This window comes from Mesitornis unicolor, unplaced genomic scaffold (assembly GCF_000695765.1).
Source record: "Mesitornis unicolor isolate BGI_N332 unplaced genomic scaffold, ASM69576v1 scaffold44394, whole genome shotgun sequence".
Lineage (NCBI taxonomy): Eukaryota > Metazoa > Chordata > Aves > Mesitornithiformes > Mesitornithidae > Mesitornis > Mesitornis unicolor.
In genome coordinates this window covers 8,520-34,076 of record NW_010178906.1, presented here as the reverse complement: position 1 = coordinate 34,076, position 25,557 = coordinate 8,520, and the positions used below count along the sequence as shown (strand labels likewise).

Below are 25,557 nucleotides of genomic sequence, written 5' to 3'. Positions count from 1 at the left end.
ATTTTTTTTTTTTGTTTTAAATTTTATCACGCTTAAATGGTGATGCACTGTGGATATAAATGTTCAGAAACATCGAGACTTTCCCACCTCAGGTGAATTGAGAAAGTCCTAAACTAGAGAGAAAGTTGTTGATAGAAAAATCACTGTTTATAGAATGCAGGGAAACCAAACTGATGTGTATCTGATAGGTGTTTAGCACAGTATTATTTCCCAGCTGCCTAAAACAGGGAGAATGAGTAGTGTGAAGTATCTTCACAGTGGAGAAGATTCTTTAAAGGGTGATCTCTGCTTTGCCACTTGCTTTGAAGAGCTGTCTTCAAAATGTAATGCTGAGATTCTGTGCTGCTGCAAACTTTTGTCCTCAGTGTGAAGGTGTCTGTGCTGGGCCACTACAGTGGACTGACAGAAAACACTGATCTTTCCAGTATAGGGTGAGATTAAAGTGATCTGTGAACTCTTACTAATTTAAAATGTGACCAAGCTACTCCTGCGTGATGCATCTGACTTTTCCATGAACCTCTTCTGCATTTCAGCTGTCACTGGTGGCAGCATCAGTCAGAGAGCTTTGCATCCCATGTAGAAAGACTAAGTGCAAATTATAAGAGTGAAAATCAGTCTTTACAAGTGCAGCAGAGCTAAAACTGGTAGGTTTGCTGGTGCCTGTCAGATCTGTGTGGAAGTACTAAGCTCAAGCAAATAGCATTTTCCGTAATACGTGAGTACACCTTGCTGCAGTAGTTATCTGACGGCTGTGCCACAGGAGCAGAAAGGTGGATGTGGGCAAGCGTTTTCATTGTTTCTTAGATTATGCTGTTCTGTATTTTGAATATAATTTTTTCAGCCACTGATGATAACATCTGTGTGTCTTTGAAACAACTGTAATGAAACACCTGATCGGTTCCTAATACAGAAATTTTGCTGGGAGACAAATGCATGCATGTAGCTTTCTTTTTTTGTTGTTACTTTGCTTTGTTTAAATTTTAGATGGACTTGTTGATTCATCCAGGCCCATCAATTCATTTGCTTCGCAGCCGTGGCATAGTTGTCATAAACTCATCTATGTGCGGCCTAACCCTAAAACTGGTGTTCCTGTTGGGCACTGGCCAATCCCAGAATCTTTTTGGCCTGATCAGAATTCACCAACACTGGTAAGTAAAATAAGAACTGAAAAGAGATTTCTACACCCACTGCAGCAGACTGAAAGTGAATAATAAAGCAGTTTGGTGTTTCTTGGGTTGGTTGGTTGGTTGGTTTGACTTTCTGTCTGCTGATATGATCTGACTTTGCTTTAAAAGAGTAGTTAAAAATTATTTCTAAAACAGAGTGGTGTAATCTAATGTAGGTACTGTATGCTGTGATGTTTTCTGTGTCTGGAGGGTTTACTTCCATGTATATGGTTAGTTAATTTGAGAAATGGTTTTTGAAGTACTATAAAATATAACCTTTTTATCACTTCACATGCCACAAATCATTGTAAACCTATTAAATTTTGATCAAAGCTTTATAAAATGGATTTATATGGAAAAGGGAGTATTTGTTTTTGACAGAGGATCAACCATGTTTTCTCAGCTTAGCATTACTTCATGTATGGGCTCTTCTTTCATTAACAGGAAGAAATGAAACTGAAACAGAAGAGTTCAGAAAATGAGGCATTTGTTTCTCCTCCTCTTACTGAAGTGATCATACATTTGGCATGTCTTAGTAGCCTTTATAAACATCTCTGTTGTTAGGCGTGTTATGTTTGTGTACTTTGCAAATGCTCAGGACAATGTTTCTCCCCAACCCTTCGATTCAAGAGGAAAAAAAATTGCCTTGGCAAGGGATATCTCGAGATCCTTTGTGAAGTGAGCAGTTTCACATCTGTACGGCTCGGAACATCGAGCACAGAAGCAGAGTTGAAGTTTTTTTTTCTTTAAACCTCTCTGTGATGCTAGAGGTTGATTGGCACGGAGACTTTTAAATATCAAGATAAGTAGTTGAATACTAACCATGGCTTTCTTATGGTGGGATGAGTGTCTTCATGTGTGTGGCTTTTTTTTTAAGTTAGAGAATTACTTATTTAATTAATTGGTATTTTTTTCTCTGTTAAAGGAAATTGCAGAAACTAAGAGGTTAAACCTGTAGGATGATAAAATACACGTATATGAATCTTTTTAGGAGAACTGACTTGTTTACCATAAATACCAGATAATTGATACGTTTTTTCCCCTTCCTTTTAGCCTCCACGCACAGCTCACCCTGTTGTGAGGTTCTCCTGTGTGGATTGTGAGCCAATGGTAATAGACAAGCTTCCTTTTGACAAGTATGAGCTTGAGCCTTCACCCTTAACACAGTACATCTTGGAACGAAAGTCTCCCCATACCTGCTGGCAGGTATTTGGCCTTTATTTGATTCTAGAAATGTAATGGGCATCCTAAGGTACTGTAGTCTTTGTAGGTCTGGTTGCAGACTGTGCAGTTGATGAGAAGAACCGTGTCAAGGTTTGAGTTACCTCCTTTCAGGAGTCAGAACGTGTGGTCCCTCTACAGGCTTTGTAATTTCATTTAATTCTGTTTCTAGGTCTGTCTCATTTTGCTAAGAAGCACGTCCCACAGGTTCCATTTTTCGCTAAATTGAAATTCTCTGTAGGCTTCTGTTTGCTTACAGAGAAAACCTAGCATTCCTTTCCATCATGTTACCTAATCAACAGCTGCAAATAATTTCCACTAGATGCTTGAAACTGCTAATAGGAATTCAGTGGAAGCTGTTGATCTTGTTGACTGGATTGGCCTCGAAGAGGTCAAAGTTCTGTTGCTGAAATCCTTTGTCACATGCTGCTTCTGTGATTTTTGGATAAGTGACTTGTTTCTGCATCCTCTAGAAAGTAAGGCTTGTAATTCCCCTCTCAATGATGTTCTTGTAAAGAACAGCTTAATATGTACACCAGGAATATGATGCTTTAGTTGGAAAGATGGGTTTGGAGTTGTCTTTCATGTTTCTGTTTCCCTAATAAATATTACAACTTAATGGAACATATCATATGCGTATTCAGAAGAAAAATTGAAGTTACTTGTAATAAACTAATTTTTAAAATGTCCTTTAAGCATTCATAAGTACATTACTTGCCCAAGTTACTAAAATTACTCTGCTGTTTTTCAAAGACTGCATTTCTTCTCCCAGCTACATATCAAACCCTTACAAACTAGAGAAATAGGCTCATTGTCATAGAAACCACGTAACAAACCCTGTTCCTTATTCCCTGAAAAAAAAAAACAGAGGAAAAATACCTGCTTTTTACTGTAAGGTTTACTTTTTCTTTTAGGAAAACTGTTTTTGGTTAGATGTGAATTATTTTGACTGTCTCAGTAAGAATATATACACCATCTTTATCCTGTTGAATTAGTTGGTGACATGTATTGCTTTTCCAGGTTAATACCCCCGTTTATACACTTCAAAAAAACCCCAAAAAGTCAATGTTAAGAATGTTGGCTCTTGACATAATAAAAAGACCTCAGGAGAATTTTAGGAGACCTTTCTTGACTATTTGTTTGTTTTGCTTAAAAATATTTAGATTTTTTTAATCAGTGTTGTAAATTTTAGTCATGCTATTTTATGAGTCAGAAGATTAATTTCAAATAGATTGTTTTTTAACATCCCTTCAACAGATGGCTCCTAACCTATGTTAAATAATTTAAAGAATTTTTAGAACATCACTTCAGAGCAGTTTCACTAAAGCACTAAAGATGATGCTGTGAAGAGCACTTCCATACTGGCTGAGGGCACACTGAATGTTGCGTGTCTCAGTTTTGTGACTGGGGAGTGTTAAGTGCATGCTCATCCTGATGTGTGCAACCTCAGACTTGGCTCTTCTTGATGATTTGCTGTCCTAATGCAATTGGATTCAGATTGATTTTTGTTTTTAAATCCCCATGCTTAATATCCTTCATTTTCTTGTAATACGACGATATCTCTTATTCTTTATCAGGTATTTGTGAGCAGCAGTGGAAAATACAGCGAACTTGGCCATCCGTTTGGGTATTTAAAAGCAAGCACTACTTTAACCTGCGTAAACCTCTTTGTGATGCCTTACAACTATCCTGTTTTACTTCCATTGCTAGGTAGGTAATCAGTTTACATTGGACTGCCAATGCAGCTACTTCAGAATAAAAGCAGAACAAATAATGGTTGCTATTCTGCCTTAGTTTGAGACTTTATAAAATAATGGAGATCAGAGAGTAGCGAATGTTGCAAACTCTTTAACATAATTTGGGAGGAGAGGATTTTCATACCCCCTCTCCCTTTTTTTCTCTCCAGCAGAGGAGGAGAGCTACCTGCTTCCAGTGCATGTTTGATGCTGTTCACCTCCTAGACACGTAGCCTCTTCCTTAACCTGGAGTAAGCTTCAACCTCCATTCTTTTCCCTCATTTAGGGTGTGGTGTATCCAGGTTTTGCAGTTGCTCTTGTAGCAGCTGATTTTTTACTGGAAGATCAGATGCAGTATTTGTCATGGGTGTTGGGAAGAGGGAATTCCCTGCCAGAGTGTAGAGCAGTAAGGAGCTGAGCAGTGAAACAGTCTGCACTTCTTCCCTGCCCGAAGGACCAGTGCTTTTTTTTGCTCCCACAATGAAATTACTTTTGACAGGAAAGACAGCAAGAACAGGTGCTGTGTGAATAGCTGCCATAGTAATTGTGGCTGTTGGGATTCTGGCAAAAAGGCAGAGAGAAGAGTTTCCTGGTGCTACTAACCCTTTTAGTTGCAGATGCTGTAAGGCTTTTTTTTCTTCCAGTTTTCGTGGGTATGTTTAGTGATACAGAATAGCAGTGGCAATCAAGAGAATTAACATTGACTCTTACTGTCTTACACAGGGCTTTTCCATTAATTTCTAGAAAAAAAACCCCACAACACAGTTCAGGAGTGCTTTTTCATAATCCTGGTCATAACCAAAAAAAGAAATTTGTGCTTGCTGATAATTGGACTGTGTCTTATCTGCGTAGCCTCATAATTGTCCCAAAGTGGGCAAGTGGGATACTTCTGGACTAAATTAGAGTTTCTGCGAGTTTGCAGCTGCTGAATTACTCCAGCAGATCCACTGGCTGAAAAGCCATCACTGTTACTAAATGGTTTTCCTTCTTCATTTTTGTGTTGACATTTGCAGTTCCTGCTGTGTCTTCCCTGGCAGCTCTTGTCTTCCCTCTGCCTTTTTTGCAGAGGTGTAAAGCTCTTCCTACTCTTTGGAGAAAGGCATTTCTCAGTAGATGTAGTGCTGTTCTGCAGTTTACTCACCTGGTATCCCACATCTTGAATTTCTGAAGGCTGTTTAAAGGAAAATGCAGATCTTCCGTGTTGCCTGAGTTGTAAAGCGGATGTTCTCTTCATTAACACAAACACGTACAGAGTGTTACCTTCAGATCTCCTTCCTTCCAGGACTTTGTTCATCCTCGGTCTCTAAGGCATGGTAGAATTAAGTTCTGTGGAATAGACATACAACAGGAAAGCAGATCTGGCCCCTTTTCTATTTAGCAGTACAGAAAATGACTAAGATGATGAGCAGCATACCTGTTAAATTGTTTGTAGGTGTTTTAAAAAATACTGAGTCTGTTTCTCTCTGTAGGTAGATAGGGATTGTTTCTGTTTTTGAACTCTCCCTCTGTGTCTGTCTTAATGCATACCAATAGTGGATGCTGATGGCTCAGCAGAGAACTAATCTGAGTGTGTAAAACCAAACTTTCGTTACTCTCACCTGGATTAAAAAGGATGTGAGAACTTCCAAGTGCAGAAGAAGTCTGCTCTATTCAACCACTACCACCCGTATTGCTGCATCAGTGTGGGTCCAGTGGCTACTGCCCAACTGGTAGAATATTGTGTTGGAGGATTGGGACTGGTCTTGGGATAATCTCTCTCTGTTCCTTCTAGTGACTCTTTCAGACAGAGCCAAAACCACCTCACAAGTGTATTATTTGTACTGTCTTATCAAGTGGCTTACGTGTGTTCAGCCTTACAAACAGATAGCAAGATGTTTAAGGTTCTTTTTTTCTTGCGTTTTTGTTTTCCTCCTGCATTCTTGAGCAGTTGAAGTTTTAATTCTGTTTTTGGAAAATAAGAGACAGCCCTAAAAAACAGGTAAGATAGGTATGCAGCAAACTGAAACAAATTGTAGTGGTCTGTGACTGAAAGAGGTAAATTGCACCACATCCTGTAAATTGGTTGATTTTATATCTCAGTTTCTGCAAGAGTGGATTTGGGAATGCTGTAACCTGTCCTAGCTTGTAACTCAGTGGGCCTGCTTTTAGAATCTGAAGGTTTGTAAGGAAAGGAGCCAATTAATGAGACTTCATAAAACATAACAACACAGTCCATGTGTTAACCTGACCCTTGCACTATGGTAAATTGATTGATACAAAATCTGGTCCCTAGATGTTTTATGGAGGTAAGAGAGACCACGTGGGATGTGCTGTTGCAACTGAGCAGCTCCTTTTTGCTCTCACAGGAAAAGCTGAAGCCACATCGTGGTCAGCTCGAGGTGGTGCTTTGCTCTGAGAACTGAGGAGCTGGGGTGTGGTTCTTGTCTTTTTTTTCCTTTTCTTCTGAGGCAGACTTCCGAAGACAGCTTTTCACAGACAGATGCTGACATAGTTTGATTCTGAATATGTTTGGCCCGTGGATTATAGAAATTCCATATTGAAGGACTGTTGCCTTTATCTGATACAAGCAAAGCTATTGTACTTCAGATAGTCTTCTGTTTAAAAACCATTGGTCAGCCAAGTTCATAAAGTGGAAGTCAAATGAGGGATTAGAGAGAGAGTTTAGTGAAGACGAAGTATGCTTCTAAGTGCTCCTGCCTTGCTGAAGATACTTCCTTGGCTGATCTTAGCTGCATTAGTGTGAGGGCAGGCACTGCTGGGTGCTGGGAGTGATTATTCCTTAGAAGTGTCAACAGAAGTGGTAGTGAAGCAGCCATAATATATATGAGAATACTGTGAGGAGGTGATTAATGCCTTTTATTTGTGGGTCTGAATGTGCAGAAGAATGAGCATTTAGAAATTGTCTGCCCGTGAAGGACTGTAGTGTGGACAGTTTCCTTGGGTGCTTTTACAGGCTCCTTGAGACAGTCTGCAAGTAATGATTTTATGTTTTGGAAACTCAAGGGCTTGTCTTTCTCACAAGTGCAAACGTAGCAAGCTGTGGCACTGTGGAGAGGGAGAGCCAGACATTTGGTATCAATGGAAGATGAGTGCCACAATACTTGTGTAGTGGTGGACACTATTTTACATGGGAGTGCCTTGGTTTTGGCTCGATTGTTTGCAGAGGAGAATACTGCTTTCTCTGACTGTAAAAACTTAAAACAAAGGAGTGTATCTATTAGTGCAGAGGCATTAGAAAGCTCAGAGAATTACAGGAGTGAACAAGGAATGGTCGTGTCCTTGCTCAGGTAGAATTTAACGTGGGTGGTGATAAAAAGAAAGGTTTTACTTTGAGTTACATGGTGTGAGCTATCCCTCACATCTCGACTGGTGTCACGTGGAGTTGTTCTTGTAATTAGGCTCCAGCTGAATCACTGAAATCACCTGCTGACTGTTCTCTCTCATGCTCTTTTTTCTTATTTTCTTTTTTAAAAAGTGTTCACTGAGCTTGAAAGTACACCAGGCCCCCTTATGTGGTTCTGGATATTAAAGAGTTGTATTGATACCCTGTTTGTCACAATTTGGTTGTTTTGTACATTAATCTGAAGTGGATAAAGACTTTGCAACACGGTTTAAAATTAACTGGTCTGTCTGTAATTTTACCTGATCTCTTGAATTGTTGTGGCTTGTGGCCCTTTCCTAGTGGTTTTTAATGGCATGTTCCCAATTATCCAGTGCTTTTAGCTCCCTCTGTGTTCAGAGGTAAAAAGAATTCTGTATTCGAGTAGTATCTGAAAATGAATAGGTTGGATTAAAGCCAATTTATGAAAGGATTTTTACAGTACTCTTGGATTTTATCTACAAAAGTTTGGGATTTAATCTGTGAAAGACAGTTAACTGGGTTACTGTTTGCTTCTTCATATAAGTGATTCTGTGCAGCCCAGGGCACAGCGGAAAAAGTACGTTTCAAGTGCCTGTGTTGCACCGTGTGCTGACAGTGTATGCCTCAAACTCTTGCACTAGAGGCAGGTAAGATGTTGATGGCGATGTTCCCTTTGAAACATGTGGCTGCCTTTACCACCACAACTCTCTTCCTTTTAGAGGGTAGGAGTTCCTGCAGTGAGTTTGTGCTGTGGGGAGGCTCTAATTTTAAATAGACAAATCTTTGCAGAAGCTCTGCTTAGATTCTTTCTTACTTCTTGGGTAGCAAAGATCAGAGGAGGTGCTTTTGCATTTGACCTCTCAGGCTACAGCTCAGCGGTGGGTTGAGCACCGAACCTCGCTGAGCATTAGGAATGTTGGTGCCGTTGAGGAGTTGCTGTGCAGCCAGACTGCAGGGGTTATGGACTGGTACAACCTTCACAGTGCAGGAAGTGAGACAGTGATAAAGTGCTGATAAGGTGTTTAAGGTTCAAGCTGTACTCATAACCAACTCCTAGATTTTTACACGTTAGGACAGACTGATACCAAACATTTTAACTTTTTTTTTCTTTTTTTTTTTTCCTCCTTTTCATTTTGAATTTTAGGAGAGGATTTTAGTTTAGCTTCTGTTTTGCTGCAAAAAGCTAATAGGCTTGTAAGATAAGAACGGATGTTATTTTATATTTGCCATATGTCATGATACCATCACAGGTTCTTTTGGATAATAGTGCTAAGCGTGTGGTATATTGAGATTTTAAATGGAGTTGTAACTTGTCCTCGCAGACTCTCCCCCACTTCCCTCAGGCCAGGGAAGAGAGCAATTAGCATCTGTAGTGTGGTTTTTATATGTGATACAGAATTCATTTAGATTAGAAAATACCTGTAATTAAGTGTGGTTTGACTATGAGAACTTGGAAAATCGTATCTTGACATCTGTTCAATTGGTGCAGAATACTATGCAAGTCAAATTTTCTTCTCAAAATATATCTTCATGAAAGCTCAATCTGGAGAAAACAATTTCCTTGCTGCATCTGTCTTTCATGCACCCTCTTCGGTGCAGTCTCCTGCAGCTCTCCCCAGTTAATTTTTGGACATCCTTTTATCCAGTCCAGCATATCTTTCCATTAGCCTCGCTGTGCCAGCACGTTACAGCCCTGCTAAGGAGAAACTTGGTCTTGATGATAATCCCTAATTTCAAATGATAAGTTGCAGGATGCTGTGTTCGTTTTTGATGTTTGGAGATCACTGTTACCGTTTATAGCGTGCATGGCAAATAGGTATGTGCTTCAACTCAGTGATTCCTAAACGGCAATGTGCACACCTCCAGTGCAAGCAAGGTATTTCTAAAACAGTATCCAAAGGAAAGAATGTCTAATTGCCCCCCTCTTAAAGGGTTGCGTTTTTTGTAGCTAATTACAATCTCTTGTCTGTATCTGTGGGATAATTTGCTGCACCAGCATGAGGCAGGCACTGTGGACCTTTCCCTGCTGCTGTCAGCAGAGTCCAGCAGAGCTGACCAGAAAGATTCCCTGCTCTGATAATTATTTTTTTTTTCTTTTCCCTTTGATGCCCAAGAATGTTTTTACTGGAGACCAGAATTCATCATACAGGTTGAACAAAAGAAAGCTGGGCTGAAAATGGAAATTGAGCCAAACAAATGTTGTTGGGTTTAATCAGATCCAGGGAATCCCTGATGATGCAAGAGAGAGGCGAGGGAGGCGAAACGCTTAACAGGCGGCTTGGTTGCACCTTCCATGCTGCTGGGCATTGTGCACAGCGTTTAAGTCTGATGTACCTTTGTAAGTTTGCCTGTAATGAGTACCTGTTGTGGATTGTCTACTGCAGCTAGGACTGGGGATTCACAATCCTTCAAACCTAAGGTTAAGCACAGGTTTTGTGGGAAGCCCCGTTGGGAGATGGGTGGAGGGAGAAGAAGAGGGGGGAAAACTTGGCACGTTGACATTTGGATAATGCTAATGGTCTGGGACTGTATAAATGAAACCTTCTTTTGTTGTTTTCCTTGTTGCAGATGACTTATTCAAGGTTCACAAACTTAAGCCAAATCTGAAGTGGCGACAGGCTTTTGACAACTACTTAAAAACAATGCCTCCGTACTACTTACTGGTATGTTCCTTTTCTCCTTTAATCCTCCTGGTTATAATGGCTGGTGTAACCAGAATCCTGTGCATCATACCTCTTCCTAGGACATTTTGTTAATGTAATTATGATGACATTTTAGGTAGTCAACATTTTGCTTTGCAGAGGTATGTAGATCAGGTCAAACATTTTCAATAAATAATTAAATTTCTAGTACTATTGAGTAATAGTAACTATATTAAGATATTAAATGTATTTTCTGTTCACTAAATATTAAATAAGCTTTGATGTAAAGTACTTTGGATTGTCCAGAGAAACAAAATTTGGCAAATGCAGATTTGTTTGTTTGTTAAAGTGGGTGAAGTGCTAGGGGAAGCTGGTACAAAGAGAACTGGCTGGGCCAAATGAGGGGTGGGGGGCGGCACTGTGTCACCTTTTACGTGTAGCTTGGACAATGCACCTCAATATGGACTTGCATCATCCCGGCTATTCTGGTACTGAGCCTTTGAGCTGAAATTGCCAGTGGCACCACACCGTGTGGTGTCTTGGTAATGTGGCATAATGTCCATTGCAAGCTAGTTAGACTACCAAACTCATGTCACATGTTATCTGAATAGACTTGAATTTTAGTGGCCAAAAGTGGAAAAGCTAGAGCACTAATCCATGTGCCTTAGCTTCCTGTAATTGATCTTATAAATTTTTTTTTGAAGACTTACTCTCTTACTATTGTGTATTTTGTTTTCCTTATAGCCATTAAAGAAAGCCCTAAGGATGATGGGAGCTCCAAATCTGATATCAGATAATTTAGATTGTGGACTTAGTTACAGTGTTATCTCTTACCTTAAAAAACTCAGCCAACAGGTAGTATTGATAAAACCTTTGCGATTAGAAGTGCTTGATTATTTAGTTTGTGGTAATCTCATTATAAAGCAGTTAATCCCTGTGGGAGTTCATATGGGTGTACAACATACATTATAATTGAAGATTGGTCCAGAGTGATTCTGTAGCCAGCAATTGTGCCTTCTGTAAGTGGTGGAGGGGAGTGTAAAGGAGACCTCTTCAGCTACATTTAAAGTATCTGCTAGACCTTTAAACTCCAAAGATTATCACTAATTGGATTTATGACTGCTCTTGCCATTGTTTTTCACAGCTGAAGTCAGAGGCTCGCTCTCAGTCCCATGTTTATTTCCATGTCAAATCCATCCTATGTGTTAAGCGTGACCTGGTGGGAAATAGTCTTCCATATCTTTTTGTCAGGAGTGCCATTTCAGGTGTAACTCTCTGAAAGCCATGCCTCCTTAGCATGAACCGTTCTTACAACAGCAGTTTAATTATCTAGAAGTCAGTGGGGAAGCAGTGCAGCCTTTAAAATTCAAAGAAAATTTCCTCCGCCTTAAAGAATGCACAAAATACATTCCAAAAGTCTTTGAATGACTGAGCATCTATTAGACAGAAAACTTCCTGTGGTATTTTGGTAACATAATGATACGCAAATTCAGTTTGCCATACAGAGTTGGAATGGCCTGAGATGGCTACTGTGGTTTTCACAGACATTCTCAGCACGTGGAAAAGTTTGTGTGTTGGATGCACTCTAAGCTCCTGTATAGGGACAAGCAGTTCCAGAATTCTGCTGTGTTCCTGCTGCCCTTAAATTCAGCGTTTCCCACAGATAATGAAGCAAACTGCAGAGGTTGAGATCTGGGGGAAGTGGGTTCCAATCACTGTGGGTGTTGGGGTTTTGGTTGGTTGGGGTTTTTTGGAGGTATTGCAAGTGGGTAAAAAAATCTTCCTTTGAATGCAATTAATGCTTAATACAGTAAAATTATCTGTAGCTATTAAAAAGTCTGTGCTAATTGGAGTAGTATGTTTTTAGAAACTTACTGTTGAAGCAAATTTCTTCTCTTTTACTACTTTTCTCCCTTATCTCGTTACAAACATATATAGTGCAAACCTTAGTTTGTAGGTTGTTCAGAAAGTAAAATCTGAAATTATATTACTGTACCTGAATAAGTGTGTTGTTTTAGGTGCAACTTCACAGTAACCCAAGGCATTCCACCTTCCTTTTTTTTTTTTCTTCTTTCCCTTCAAAGATGATTCTTCAGGCACACAAAGTCACAAACTTGCAGCACAATCAGGGATATTCTCAGACCTCCCGCTGGCTTATAAGTTCAGATACACTGGCTAAATATTTTTTCCGTATGCTAGCACACTAGGATTTCTTTCTAGTTGAGGTATAATGTATATAATCCAGTATATCCCCGAGTAGGTAATTCTCCCGTTTGTTGAGTAGTTGGGAACTAAATTTATAGTTGTATTCTGTTAATGTACTGTGTGTTTTATACTGGAAATCTGCAATGGCTGCTGATTCTTTAACTCATGGTGTGATTCCATTTTAGACAAAAATAGAGTCGGAACGGATAATAGGTTCAGTGGGTAAGAAAGTTCCACAAGAAATTGGAATAAAAGTGAAAAATCACTCCAGTGGCCTCTCCTTGGTACACAGTAGGGATTTTAAGCAACTGCTGCAGGGGATCACTGGGGAATCTCCACTCAGACTGGCGGAAATGAATGTGAAAGAATTTGCTGGCTTCCACATAGGACTTTTAAACAAGGTAAACAGCATAGCAATCTTGCATGGTTAAGCATTTGATCTCATCTGTTTTAAGTGGGTAACTTTTATGGACTTAAAGTAGAAGGAAGTACTTCCACTGAATCGTGAAGAATGCAGCGTAAGCATAAATAGTGAGAAGAGTAAATGCAATTTTCTGCCCTTGATTTTGAGACATTATTTGAAAATCCCATGGTAGTAAGGGAAGATTACTGTGTTTTAATTTACAATTGCTATGAAAGACAGCCAGTGGTGTTCATCCAGGAATTAACTTGCTTAGTCATAATGGAGCTGAAAGCGCTAATGCTGAGTAAGGTCTTGTTGAAAAGTCAGTAATTGAGTCTGTTCTGTCCAGTTAGGAAGCTCTGAAGCTACTTCAGAATATTTTTTTCTTTTTAAGATAACATTATTACAGTTCATAGAGGAATTTCTCTGTGTATGAGAACTGATGGGTTAACTGAAAGTTACTTGTTTTGTTATAAAACTAGGATTTGAAGCCACAGGCGTTCAGAAATGCATATGATATTCCTCGTCGCAGTCTTCTAGACCAGCTAACTAGAATGAGAACCAATCTTCTGAAAACACACAGGCTTATCTTGGGGCAGGATGAAGGTAAGTAGCCACTGCTCATCATTAACAGTTTATAGGGAGTACTGCTAATTTTTTTTTATTCGCTGAAGTAATATTTTCTGTCCTGGATGTGGGAGCAGAAGTGGACATTGCATCATTCTTTAGTCAGTCAGTGTCTTTTTCTTGAGTCAGAAGAGGAAAGAAGGAAATTTTTGCTTTCTGTCATGCAAGATGTCATGCCTTCTTTGAGTTTTAAAAATCACTTTTATGGGAGAGCTTTCCCATACAATAAGGTTCAGTAGACCGTTTTTTTATAGTGATGGTAGCTTAAAGCAGAGAGAGGCTTACTTCATTTTACCTTTATTAGGTTCTGGTGGTCTAAAGATGCAGTTGTTAGCATAGGGATTAAACTTGCTTATTTTTCATTCTTCTGATTAAGCTCAACTCTTGCCAGCCTTATTTCTAAAATTGTAGTTTTCAGCTTTTCTTCTGTAGAGAAAAGAAATAGTAATTTCTAGTTCTTAAATGCTAACACTTGCAACTGAAGTGTGTGAAGTTTATATTGCCTCAGCTTTAAGGTCAACTGAATTGAGATCACTTGTTCTGTTGCAGACTGTCTTCATAGTGTTCCTGTTGCTCAGATGGGAAATTACCAGGAATATCTGAAAATGATGCCTTCACCCCTTCGGGAGATTGACCCAGATCAACCAAAAAGACTTCATACATTTGGCAATCCATTTAAACAGGATAAGAAGGTAGGAGGAGCCGTGCTCTCTGCTGTGTCTTTATATCTGACATTGCTTGAAATAATTTGTGAGTAGAATTTCTCTCCAACAACTGCAGTATGTTGCTAACCTGTGTAGCTCTTGTATCATGTGCGGAAAGGACTGATGTCTTTCATTTCACGTGGTTCAAGAGAAACACGTAAAGAATTCCGTGGATTTGCAAAGTGGCACTGGTCTGTCTCTGGTTACAGTGTGCGTTAGGTATCTTGGTTCTGAGAGCTGTAAAGTGTTTTGAAAGCCACCTGAATTTTAACACTGAGGGACTTACCCCATCAATGAATTGATGGAACAACTGCTATTTTGTACTGTTGGGGGTTTTTTATTTAGATAGTTTTTTCTTTTCAGGGTATGATGATAGATGAAGCAGATGAATTTGTTGCTGGGCCTCAGAATAAGATTAAGCGTCCTGGAGAGCCCAACACCCCAGCGTCACTAAAGAGAAGGCGTAGCATGTCACCACTGCTGAGACGGCCACAGTCACCGCCCGTCGTAACGAATCACGTTGGTGGGAAAGGGCCACCATCTGCTTCTGGATCGCCATCGTATCTGAACCTCAAAGGTGTCCCAGCAAGTAAAGGTATATTGAGTTGTAGTAAAGCAGCCTGTGCAGTCAGAAGTGGGAATGGCTGTGTTAGAAAAACAAACCAAAACAAACAGCAACAACAAAAAGACAACAGCAACCAAAACCCCACAACTTCGTGTGTTTTCTGAATCGATTCAAAAGGGTGTATCAGCATGTGTGTGTGCTTTAGTGTTATATAGGACTGAGTTTCTTTTGTTGGCATAGATAAACAGGCAGCTGCTACAGCTTGTGAAGTCTGGAATAAAATAATTTTGAGCTGGTTTTTTTCTTCTTTAAATAAAATACTGAAACCTTTCACCAAGATGGTTTGGAAGTGGCAAGGATTTAAGATCAGCTTTTAGTTCTTATTTGTTTATTCCATGATGGGGAGGGAAAGTTTTAAAATATGGTTATGTTTTCATTTCCCACAAATGCTAATTTTCTTACCCACTTATTGTAGCAAATGGAGTCAGAAGAAAACTCTGTTAGCTGGAATTGGGGGAAAGAAGACACTAGTTTACTTAGAAGTCATAACACTGCAATAGGAATACAGAAAATGATGACTTCATGACAGTGATATGAGATGGTAACAGTCCAAAGGGAAATACTCCTTTGGTCGCATCAAAATTTGAAAAGAAGTATTGGAGAGTTGTTCAGCACTGTCAGATTGCTGTGCAGTACTTCAAACAAGAAAGGATACAGAATAATTTCCTTTTGTTATTTTGATACTGCAGATATGCACTACTAAGGTACGTATTTTTAATTTGTAGATACCAATAACAGTATTGTCCAAGATGGCAATGGGGAGAAGAAAGCAGAAAACTGTCAGTCACTGGAAAAGCAAATTGATGGCTTACCTGTGCAAATGGGTCCTTCAGTTCCAGCTGCTATCGGAGAGGATGAAATGTTACCCGATGACCTAGACTCTCTACCTGTTGAATTCAATTGTTTAAATGAAGATGGGCTGGATCACAAACCTGGTACCAACACGCTTGCTCGAGGGTCTTTAAATTACAGTGTGGCTGGAGATGACCAAAAACGGGTGATAGAGTCCACTTCTGAATCCGTGCCAAATTCATTTAAAATAACACCTATGATGTTGGAGGGAAACAACGCTGATATTAAAATTAAAGTGATGAAAGAGGTTCGCAAACCTGGAAGAAGTAAGTTGTGTGGGGTAGTTTTTATTAATGTATTATATGTGGTGCTACAGAGAAGAGGCTTTTTCCTTGAAATAAGGAGCTATTTTTAATATATGTACAGCTTTAGATTTTGAATACTTTGATTGCTTGCATATGAGCAACAGAGGGACAAAAAAAGGAAGAAAGTGCTTACATTCTGGGCAGGTGAGTTGAAGCTTAGACAGCAATGTTTGGGAAGTTGAGTGCAAAGTGACCTTGTTTGCCCAGGTTAACTGGTGTGAGAGGTACCCTGTGAAACCTTTCAGAGATTTTGGTTTTGATACTGATGATCTCATGAGACGAGATGGACTCTGCCTTACGCTGCACTGCTCCTTACGTAGGCTTTGTGGCTGTGTCCATCAGAACCTCCTTTGGAGGGCAAAGGCATGTGTACCTACAAAGGTGCATCTTGGAATATGTTTGAAAAGGAATCTTAGAAGTTAATAGTGAAGTGATTTTATGAGGTAGTGATGTTGGTGATGGAACACTGCTGCAAATCCTTAAGAACTGAAGACTAAAAGTTACTTTCTTTTTTTTTTTTTCCTATAAGGTTTGATAACCCCCCCCAGAATCTAAAACGTTGTGAGAAAGAGTAACTTGCCGCCTTGGTTTCTGTTACATGTTTTGCTTGTATACAGGATCAAAACTAAAACATTAACTTGAAACTCCCAACTAATGGGTATGACACAGGATATGCCATAGGCATAATCTTTCCATTTTTTTCTTAAATGGCAGATGTCCCTAATGTGGTCTGTGTCTGAGTGAATTATTTCTACAAATTAAATTAACGAGTATTTTTCTAATACATTGTCAAGTGCCAGTAATTAGTGCCATGGAGTATTCTTAACTCCTCTGTTTTTCTGATCTTGAGTTGCTTTCTCAAAACTTTGCATTTCTGTGAGACGTGTACTCATTGTGGCAGACGGAGGCTGTTGAGAGATGAAGTCATTTTTATGCTGCATCTGTATTTTATTTTTAAGATGTTTTAAAACTTCATAATTGGGTATGTCTTTGCTTCCTGTTTTGTACAATGGGCTCATCTAATCTTACACCAAATTCATGGCTAGTAAATGGTGATGTCGAGTAAAAGAGTACTATGCTCAGTATGAGTCACCAGTCTTGCCACAGAGTTTAGGGGCTCATCAAAGAAAGAAGCTAAGTAGTAGTGGGTTAAATATGTACATATATTCACAGTTCTGACCTTATATCCCCTCCGTGCCTGCTGCATCACTCTGAGCAGGCTCTTAGTCACAGCATCATGGTATCTTCATACTGGGTTCAACCACAGAAAATATTGAAACAATGCTATTTAAAAATTTGGTTCTTATTTAATGTGTCCAGTTCATAGAATCACAGAATGGTCTGTGATGACCTTAAAGCTCATCCAGTCCAACCCCTGCCTTGGGCAGGGACACCTCCCACCAGACCAGGCTGCTCAAAGCCCCATCCAACCTGGCCTTGAACACTTCCAGAGAGGGGGCACCCACAGCTTCCCTGGGCAACCTGTGCCAGTGTCTCACCACCCTCACAGTGAAGAATTTCTTCCTAATATCTAGTCTAAATCTACCCTCTTTCACTACGATTCCTGACAAAGAGTCCCTCCCCAGCTTTCCTGTAGGACCCCTTCAGGTACTGGAAGGCTGCTCTAAGATCCCCCCGGAGCCTTCTCTTCTCCAGGCTGAACAGCCCCAACTCTCTTAGGCTGTCCCTATAGGGGAAGTCTGGACTTGCTCCAGCAGGTCCATGTCCTTCTTACATTGAAAGCCGCAGAGCTGGGTGCAGTCAGTATTCCAGGTGGGGTTTCATGAGACCAGAGTAGAGGATATATTTACTTTGTACCAGTAAGAGAGTCATGTTAATTGTGCTCACACTGAGCATTGATAATTTGTCCTTCCAGTAGAACTAATTCTGACCTCGGCTCTCAGAAATGACAGCTGTAGGTTAAAGCACGGCTTGGTGGCCTTCTGTGCATGGTAACTGCTACTGGTGGCACTGTGCTTATGGAGATAGGGGGCTTCTTTACCTAGCCTGCGTTTTCTGCATTTCTCTTAAAGAGAACCTAATTCTTTGGTGCCACATTTGAATACCAGATGATCAGTGTCACTTTGAATTATTGGTATCACCTGCTTTCTGTGCCTAAAGCTAATGTGGGCCTTTTTACTGCCTCACGTGTATCACCATTATATTACCATACTTCTGTAAGTGTGAAACTCTGGGCTTTGATTTTTCTTCTGGCTGTTAAGCTTTATTGAAAATGTGTTTGCAGGACTTCATTTAATATATGGTTGAATTTTTGTCTTTTTCTTTTTTTAGATTACGAAAAAGTTTTCTCTCTTCTTGAAGAGGTGCAAGGACCTATAGAAATTCGGAAGTATTTCATTGAATTTGCTATCAAGGAAGCAGCAAGGTTTGTATAGATACAAATGACTTGGAGTCATAGATTAGAAGTTATTTTAGAATCGTGATAGTAAATTATAAACTTTTCCAGTATTAGTACCTTCTGTTTTCCTTTTTGACGTATTTCAATTATTATAGTTTTAGTGCTCAAATCACTATTATATTCTTACAGAGTAAATGACCTTTACTTTAAGCTTAAAAGTGAAATACAGAGATGGGTCATTATTGAAGACTGACCCAAAATTTGGGTGGGTTGGGGGAGGGCAGCTGTATTCAGTTAAATTTCCTGGTCATTTGAGTGCCAGAAATAAAGCAAGCTTTTCCGTGCTGGAAACAGAGAGCCTGTGGTAATGTGATTTGTCATGGCTGAACAGTCTTTGAGTTGTTCGACTGTATTTTTGGAAGAAAAAAAATAAATTGCTTTCCCTCTCTTCCTTAGGTTTAAAAAACGGGTCTTAATACAACACTTAGAGAGAATACTAAAGGAGCTAGAATTCAACAGCCTACCCAACAGAGTAAATCATGTCAACAGTAGATAATAACGTACCGGCCAGACGAATATGGACCAGGAATGAGTTTGCTGTGCCACAGAAGAGTGGAAGAGGATGTAGCTGCTGCCCTCACCATCTTGGCAGTCAAGTGATTTTACTGTCACAGTCTGAGAAGAAGCAGTGGAGTTTTAACTTTAAGAATCTCCATCGGCAGAAGCTGGGCTATAACCTTAAGGATTTGCTATGAAAGGTGTGGCTTTTTTCCTGTGGAGGGTGCTATTTGCTCAGCAGGCTGAAGAAAATAACCATTGCTGCCCCTCCTGCAGGTGATGAGAATTTACTCATTTGAACGCTGTCATTAGACATTTACGTGCTATAGGCAGCAGGTTGCACTAAAATGGGGCACTGTCAAATGCACACACTGTCTGCATCGTGGAGAGAGAGCCCGTGTGTTCCCAAAAAAAAATCCTCCCAGAAACACCTGCACTGGTAAAATTGCATGTTGCCACCACAGAGAAAAGGGTTTTGTTCCCAAGAACTGCTAGCCATGCCTTTAAACTTGAGATTCAGTGTAGATTGAGAGTAAAGAAACTGCTATTGTGTTAATGAAAGCTAAAGACAGCCCTGTGACTGTTACCACCTGATGGTCACTAAACAATCTACCTCAGACTCTCTTCTGTTTTGTCTGCAGACATTATGAAAGTGCACCTGAGGCTTCCCAGGTCCCCGACTTCAGTTCTCTTTCATCCTGTGAGGAGGACGGAGATTCTTCAGGTGGCCTTGGCACACGCTGTGCTTTGGAAGCACTAAAAGGAAACGCTTTTAAAAATGTGTATTTTAATGTTCATACAAAAGAGATTATTTTGAACAGTATTGTTACCAGATCACTAATTTGATATTTTAACTGTATAATTTTTTGGAACATATGTATATATAAAATAAACCATTTTATTAATTTTTAATAAGTGCTAATCTGAGGAGTCTGTAGCGGCAGCACTGAGTTCCTCCAATTGTCTGTTACCAACAGACTGCTAATATTTTTGTAAAGCCAGTGAGTAGTGTAGCTGTACTGCAGCTGAACCTGATCTGCGCACCCTCAAACACGGCTTGTGGTTTTAGTTGCAGAGTGTGTTTGCACCCTGGAGCACCTGCCCCATCACTCAGCTCAGCCTGAGTGGGGTGCACGTTTTTCCTCAGTATTAAAGGCACTAAGTTCCAGTTTTCCCAGCCCTTGGTTACCTGAGTGGGTATCCTCTCCTCCTTTCTTCTTACTATTTTGTCCAAAGGTTATCTTACATCTCACAAAACAGACAAAGAAGACTGAAGCACCTGCATGTAATTATTTTTTCTCTTTAAAGCAATACCAATAATGTGCCAGTAGTAAACGGCTCTTCTGATAATTGTGTATTTGCAGTTCGCTCGTAACATCCTCTGATCCTTTTAACAGCTTGCTTTTAAAGACAGGTTGAAGTTGTGCTCATGTTAACCAGCTCTTTACCTCGTGCTACAGGTGTCCTAGGGATTCCGGTTGACTAGTCAGTGCAAGAGAGGCAGGGAAACAGGTTTTAGCTGGAGAGCCTGTACTTCTCTGTTCCTACTGATATTTTTAGTACTAGCCAGCTTGTGAGACATCTTTTCCATCCGCTCTGAAGCAGTGGCCTTGTCTATCTGAAAGATGCAGACCAGTGGAGTTACACCAGTGAAATTCAAGAAGGAAATAAAATCCAACAGTGGCAAATCTCTGTCACAGCGTTATATGAATGAAGTGACATGGGGAACAGCGTTACTATAAATGTGTCCTAATCCTTCTCCTAGAAGTAACTTTTGCTCCTCTGTACAGTTGAATATTTTTTTAAAACCACAGAAATATCTTGGAATTGTCATACAAAGAGGGATTCACTCCTTCAAAATCGTTACGTGGCAGCTGTATGTCACCAGGGTAGACTTCCCATGCCTACTGCTGGACTTCTAAAAGGGAATTTATTTACAGAGGGTCAGATATACTATGCATACCTTCTTGTAAAATGGCCTGGTTACATGCATCAAGTTGCATGTAGCACGCTATTTTTGAAATAGTAAGTGTTAAGAGGAGACAGCTTTCTTCTATCTAGTTAACGGTTATTAAATTTTCTGATGCCAGAGATACTCACAGTGTGAGCAGGGGCTGAGTTTTTAACTGATGACCTTGTTAGCGTGTAAGCCCTCTCTTTTGATGCGATGCAGTTGGCTGCCAAATTAGCTACAGGAAGCTGGTGACTTTTGTTCACTTGTTTGGAGTCTTATACCTCAGAAGCTACAAAATAGTCCATTCAAGTACAAGCAGTGAGAATTTTCCCTTACTATTACTTTATCTTAATAAATTGAATTTGGATCAGAATATTAGAGGGGAAGAAACTCTTTAGTGAACTGGACATGACCCTTCATAAGAAGGAAGAAAGATGGACCATCTTCATGGGTAGTGTCAGTGAGGAGATGAAGACAAAAGAGCAACAGCAACCCATCGAAGAGTGCGCAAAGCCCTGCGTCCCAAACGGAGCACAAAATGAACGGGGCTTGCTTGGGAAACAGTGAATGCTCCAGGAGTGTTCCTCAGAAGGCTGCCCTGGTCCACAAATACATGTGGATGTGCACTTTAAGCAAAGTTGCATTTTTGAGCCCTTATCAAAAGTTGGAATACTACAGCACGCTTGAACTGGAATGGTAGGAAGTGGAGAAAAAGAACATGGCTCGCTGTGGTTCCTGTAGGGAACATTGTTTAACGGTCTGAATTAACAAATGCTTCTCTTTCTGCCATGGGTAGAGGGGTTGTGTGGTACTTTGGAGTCTGGGTACCTGGAGGTGTTCTGCTGCTTCCATTTCCTGGCCCTCTCCCAGCCGGGCATCCTCATTGCTCGTTACATTTATTTTTTTCCCTTGTAAGCACCAAGGAGTTGTCACCTTTCCTAAAAAGAGCCCACAGCCATGCAGCTCCCTGTCCAGTCACTGATGGCAGACGTCTGTTAGGTGCTGCTGTTCCCAAGCTGTGTGCTCAGTGCATTTATGATGGGCAAGTGTGTTCTTGCCTAGGTTTAGCCAGCAGCAGAGAGCGACTGTCATCTTCCACAGTAAAAGCTGTAGAGGCTGTTGCTGTGCTATGCTTGACTTTGCAGTGGTCAAGCAATCGTCTAATCTCCCTTTACAGGAAACCGTAAAAAAAGCCCCCACGCCAAACTGAACCAGCAACAGCCCCCCCAACCTACCCACCATAATTTTTTTTTCTGCTTTTCTTCTGGTAATTTTCTTCAGATTCTGCCTCTGAACTGACGGGCTGAAGTGGCAGCAATGTAGGGTGTTAATGTTGTTGCCTTTTGTTCTGTTAATATCTATGAAGAAACTTTGGATGGAAAAATACGAGTGACAGCGCGTTGGCTAACAGATACGAACTATTAAAAAACCCTGTGAACTATAGTGTTTCATACCAGCAACACTGCAACATCTCATCCTTAGCAGACGGACTCTGCAGCGCTTGTCTTGAAGAATACGCAACCTAGTTAAGCTGAAAACAAGGCCAGAGACACTTCAAGTCTGGCAGAAACGAGGTTTGGCAGAGATCTGAAGGAAGGATGTTAGTCACTGGATTTAAAAGGAGCTGCTGCTTTCAGGTCTGCAAAATCAAGCTGAAGTCTGTCTGAAGTGGAAAAGGAAGAAACTGCACAAGAATAATGCCTTGGTATTTAGCAAAAATCTTGTGGCCTGCAGGAGTGATTAATCTGTACCTCTAAATCTGAATCTTGTGATCGTTTCAGGGAGGGAAGACTAAACCAAAAAGGGTGGATTTGTCTGATCTCCATTCCAGTTCAGCTGCAACCTGGCATGTTGTTTCATCCCTGAAAGTAGACTTGGCTTGGCTTAAGCATTGGTGTTTTTCATCTCCCATTCCACGCTGACAGTGTTGGCGACTGTGTCTTGGTAGTGGCTAAGAAAGCGTGGCGGTTTTGCAGGAGCCTCCTTGTTGTCGTCTGTCAAGCAGGGAGCGTGGGTAGGGTCGATGGGAAAAGCAGCCGCTGCTTGCGTGCTGCAAAAGCTGCTTCAGCTTCATCTGTTCCACTTCAGAGCCTTTGTTTTAAAAGCGTATGAGATGCTTCTCGGGGCTAGTGGTGCAAATCTGGTAACTTCAGTGGCTGATTGCTCAGAGTTCAGGAGAAGGATGCGCCAAGGAAGGAGTGGAACTGTTGGTACAAGCCTGTCCTAAACTCACCAGAGGGTGTTTTCATCCGCAGTGGGAGGACAAAGCTGCGGTAGCTGCGTACGCCTTCCCTGAGTTGGCAGCCACATGCGTTTGCCATAAAGGATGACTGCTGGTACCATGTAAAGAAAACAAAACCACTCTTTTACCCAGCGCTGGGAAGCTATCAAAGCAGCAGCATATTTCTGAGGATTTTGAGCTTGGGCTGAAGCTCTTAAGCATTTTATGGTGAAGTACCAAAGAATAGTTTGGCCTGGGAGAGGCAGTGGAATGGAAACCCATGATCAGATTTTTGCTGGAGATTTATTAGGTTTTTTTGAGAGGTTTCAGGAAGTTTTATCTCCACATCTGCAGCGGGAATTCCATGGCTCTTTTCTGGTCCTGGATCAGCTCCAACAGCAGTGGAAGTAGCTGGATGCTTGGCATTTATACATGCTTGTTGTCAGCTCAATCGCCGTGACTCCTCTAATGCAAATGGTCTTGCATAATGTCCCTTAAAATACCGGGCACCTCTGGCAGTTTGCTGTATCCCAGTGCTCCGCTTGCCACTGCTGAGCAGCTGGTAGGAGGGACAGAAAGCTGTTTGCAAAGCGTCCTCATGGTGTGCTCCCGTTTGTCAAATGCAGCCCCACAGCACAGTGAGTCAGGAGAAGAGGTTTATAAAGCATTTTGGTGGTTATGAGGGCAAAGCTCTGTTTGCGTGGTCGGCCCGTTTCTTGTCACTTTCCTCAGAGTACACGCATGTTTTAATGTTACACTTTATTTGTAAAAATTCAATAATGTGGAATATATTAAAGAGAGGTTCAGCCTTTTGTAAAGGATGGGGTTGGAAGACTTCTCCTCTTGCTTCCTCTTGCAGCCGTGCCCAGCCTGCTTGTGCGGAGAAGGACGCTGGGCTGCGCTCCGCTTCTCTGCAGGGAAGGAGGGATGGGCTCGGCTCTGCTCTGGAGCCGTCCCAGCTCTTGGGTCTGTGAAACAGGCAACTGAGGCTGGAGTTTTGCTGGATTTGTGGAAATGCATGTAGTGTTTCTTGAGGTGGCGGTAGCGTGAGCAGTTCCCGTCTGGGCGCAACATTCAAAGCTTGGGAACCTGTTGATATAACTGAGGTTTGATTGTGAGCACTTGAAGGTGTTTTGATCAGCGTGCACTGCTGTGGTAGCTGCCTGATCGCCTGGTAGTGGGTGCCTCAGGAATCAAGGGTGCTTTCGTAAGTAGGACAGAAATAAAAACGAACCCTTTTCCCCAGGACTAAAAAATGATTAAAAAAAAAAAAGGCATTTTGCTGATTGCAGATGATTATAATGCAGCTGCTCAACAGTGACATCCCAGCCATGGAAAAATAACATTGGTTCTTTGAGCTATTTTCCAGTCTGTGCAGCGTATTAAAATCCTTCATGCACAGCTGGCACATTTAACTTTGATTATTATGTTGAAGTGACTGATCTGAGAGCAGCCTGCATCCTAGTTGCTTGCAGAATTCAAAAATAAGGTTGTTCCAATTCATCCACAGTTGGTTATTTTGGAAGAGACGCAAACTATCTCAAGTACTTTTAGGGCTGCTAATTAAAGTCTTGTGGCAGCACTCCTCTGAGAGTCTCTAAGGATGGATGGAGGGACTTACCCAAGGTCGTATACTGTGTAACTAGCAGAGATAGTTATAAAATCTGTGCCCTAATTTGGTCTTGTACACGGAATTAGTTTCCCGGTGTTGAAAATCCCACCACAAAACACCCCGCCGGCTGTTGGGCTCTTGTGCGTGTCGGTGGGCTCCTCCCTGCGCTCTCAGCCCTGCCAGCCTGGGTCTGGCGAGTAGGGAGTGTGGGGTGGGGATGGAGCAGGCTCCCTAGGGCTGGCATCCACACGGAGTGGCTGAAACGAGGTGCCTTTTGCTGGAAATGTGCTTCTGGGGCGGGTAAAAAGTAGGAGCTTGGAAAGAGGGAGGTGGGAAGACCGTCGAGAAGTCGCCTAAGCCTGTAGATGTTCGTGGTGTTATTGCCTCTTCTTTAAAGTTGAGTTTTGGTTTCTGATCTGAGCTGCTCTGGTGTCTTTTCATTCTCAGCTGTGTAAAAGTGTACTCTTTAAATTCCTCTGGCATCCCTGGATTCAGGGCTCCTCCCTCTGCCAACAAGAAGCAGGCAGAGTGTAGAAGCTGCCATCCAAAATGTGTTAGTGGAAAAGGAGACGGTGGGGGACTGGTGAGCTCTGAAAGAGGTTGTTCGAAGTGTGCTGCGTTCAGCAAATCCTTCTGCAGGAGTATTGTTAGAAATGGGAATACGAATGCCTGGCAGTCATGGCGCTGCAGCAGCAGCGTTCGGCGTGCCGGGGCTGGGTGTGCTGGCGAGGGATGCTGGAAGGATGCTCACCGCTGGTGCTGCGGCCGTCCCCACGGCTGGCAGTGCGTGAAACCTGGCGAGACCAGCTCCTGGGAACCACCTGTGAATTCCCCTGGGGAAAGGCGGTTGCTGGTGAATCCGGGCCAGGACTGCAACGGGAAACTCTTGCTGGGGAAGAGGTTGAGCAAGGGCTGGTTGAGTGATGGCTCTCTCCAGAAGTGCATGCAACAGGAGGCTGAGGAGGCTCTGACCTCGTGGGGCAGCTGAAGTCTGGGTTGTGTTTTT

The 25,557-nt window shown here is 41.4% G+C and overlaps 1 protein-coding gene across 1 annotated transcript; it reads left to right on the top strand.

Annotated features, from left to right (window-relative positions):
* The first annotated feature begins 1,048 nt into the window (after positions 1 to 1,048).
* LOC104539147 (protein DDX26B-like) lies at positions 1,049 to 19,691 on the top strand. Its single transcript, XM_010182599.1, has 12 exons — positions 1,049 to 1,148; positions 2,220 to 2,372; positions 3,965 to 4,097; positions 10,053 to 10,147; positions 10,871 to 10,981; positions 12,517 to 12,732; positions 13,217 to 13,340; positions 13,911 to 14,053; positions 14,429 to 14,660; positions 15,416 to 15,808; positions 18,140 to 18,233; positions 18,663 to 19,691. Exons 2-12 carry the CDS (start codon positions 2,274 to 2,276, stop codon positions 18,760 to 18,762), a joined length of 1,740 nt encoding a protein of 579 aa, XP_010180901.1. The 5' UTR covers positions 1,049 to 1,148; positions 2,220 to 2,273; the 3' UTR covers positions 18,763 to 19,691.
* Positions 19,692 to 25,557: the final 5,866 nt, after the last annotated feature.

Coding starts and splice junctions, on each gene's coding strand:
- LOC104539147 (XM_010182599.1), top strand. CDS start 2,274: ATGGTAATAGACAAGCTTCCTTTTGACAAGTATGAGCTTGAGCCTTCA. Junction 13,341..13,910: donor TATCTTGGGGCAGGATGAAG/GTAAGTAGCCAC, acceptor GTTCTGTTGCAG/ACTGTCTTCATAGTGTTCCT. Junction 14,661..15,415: donor AGGTGTCCCAGCAAGTAAAG/GTATATTGAGTT, acceptor TTTAATTTGTAG/ATACCAATAACAGTATTGTC.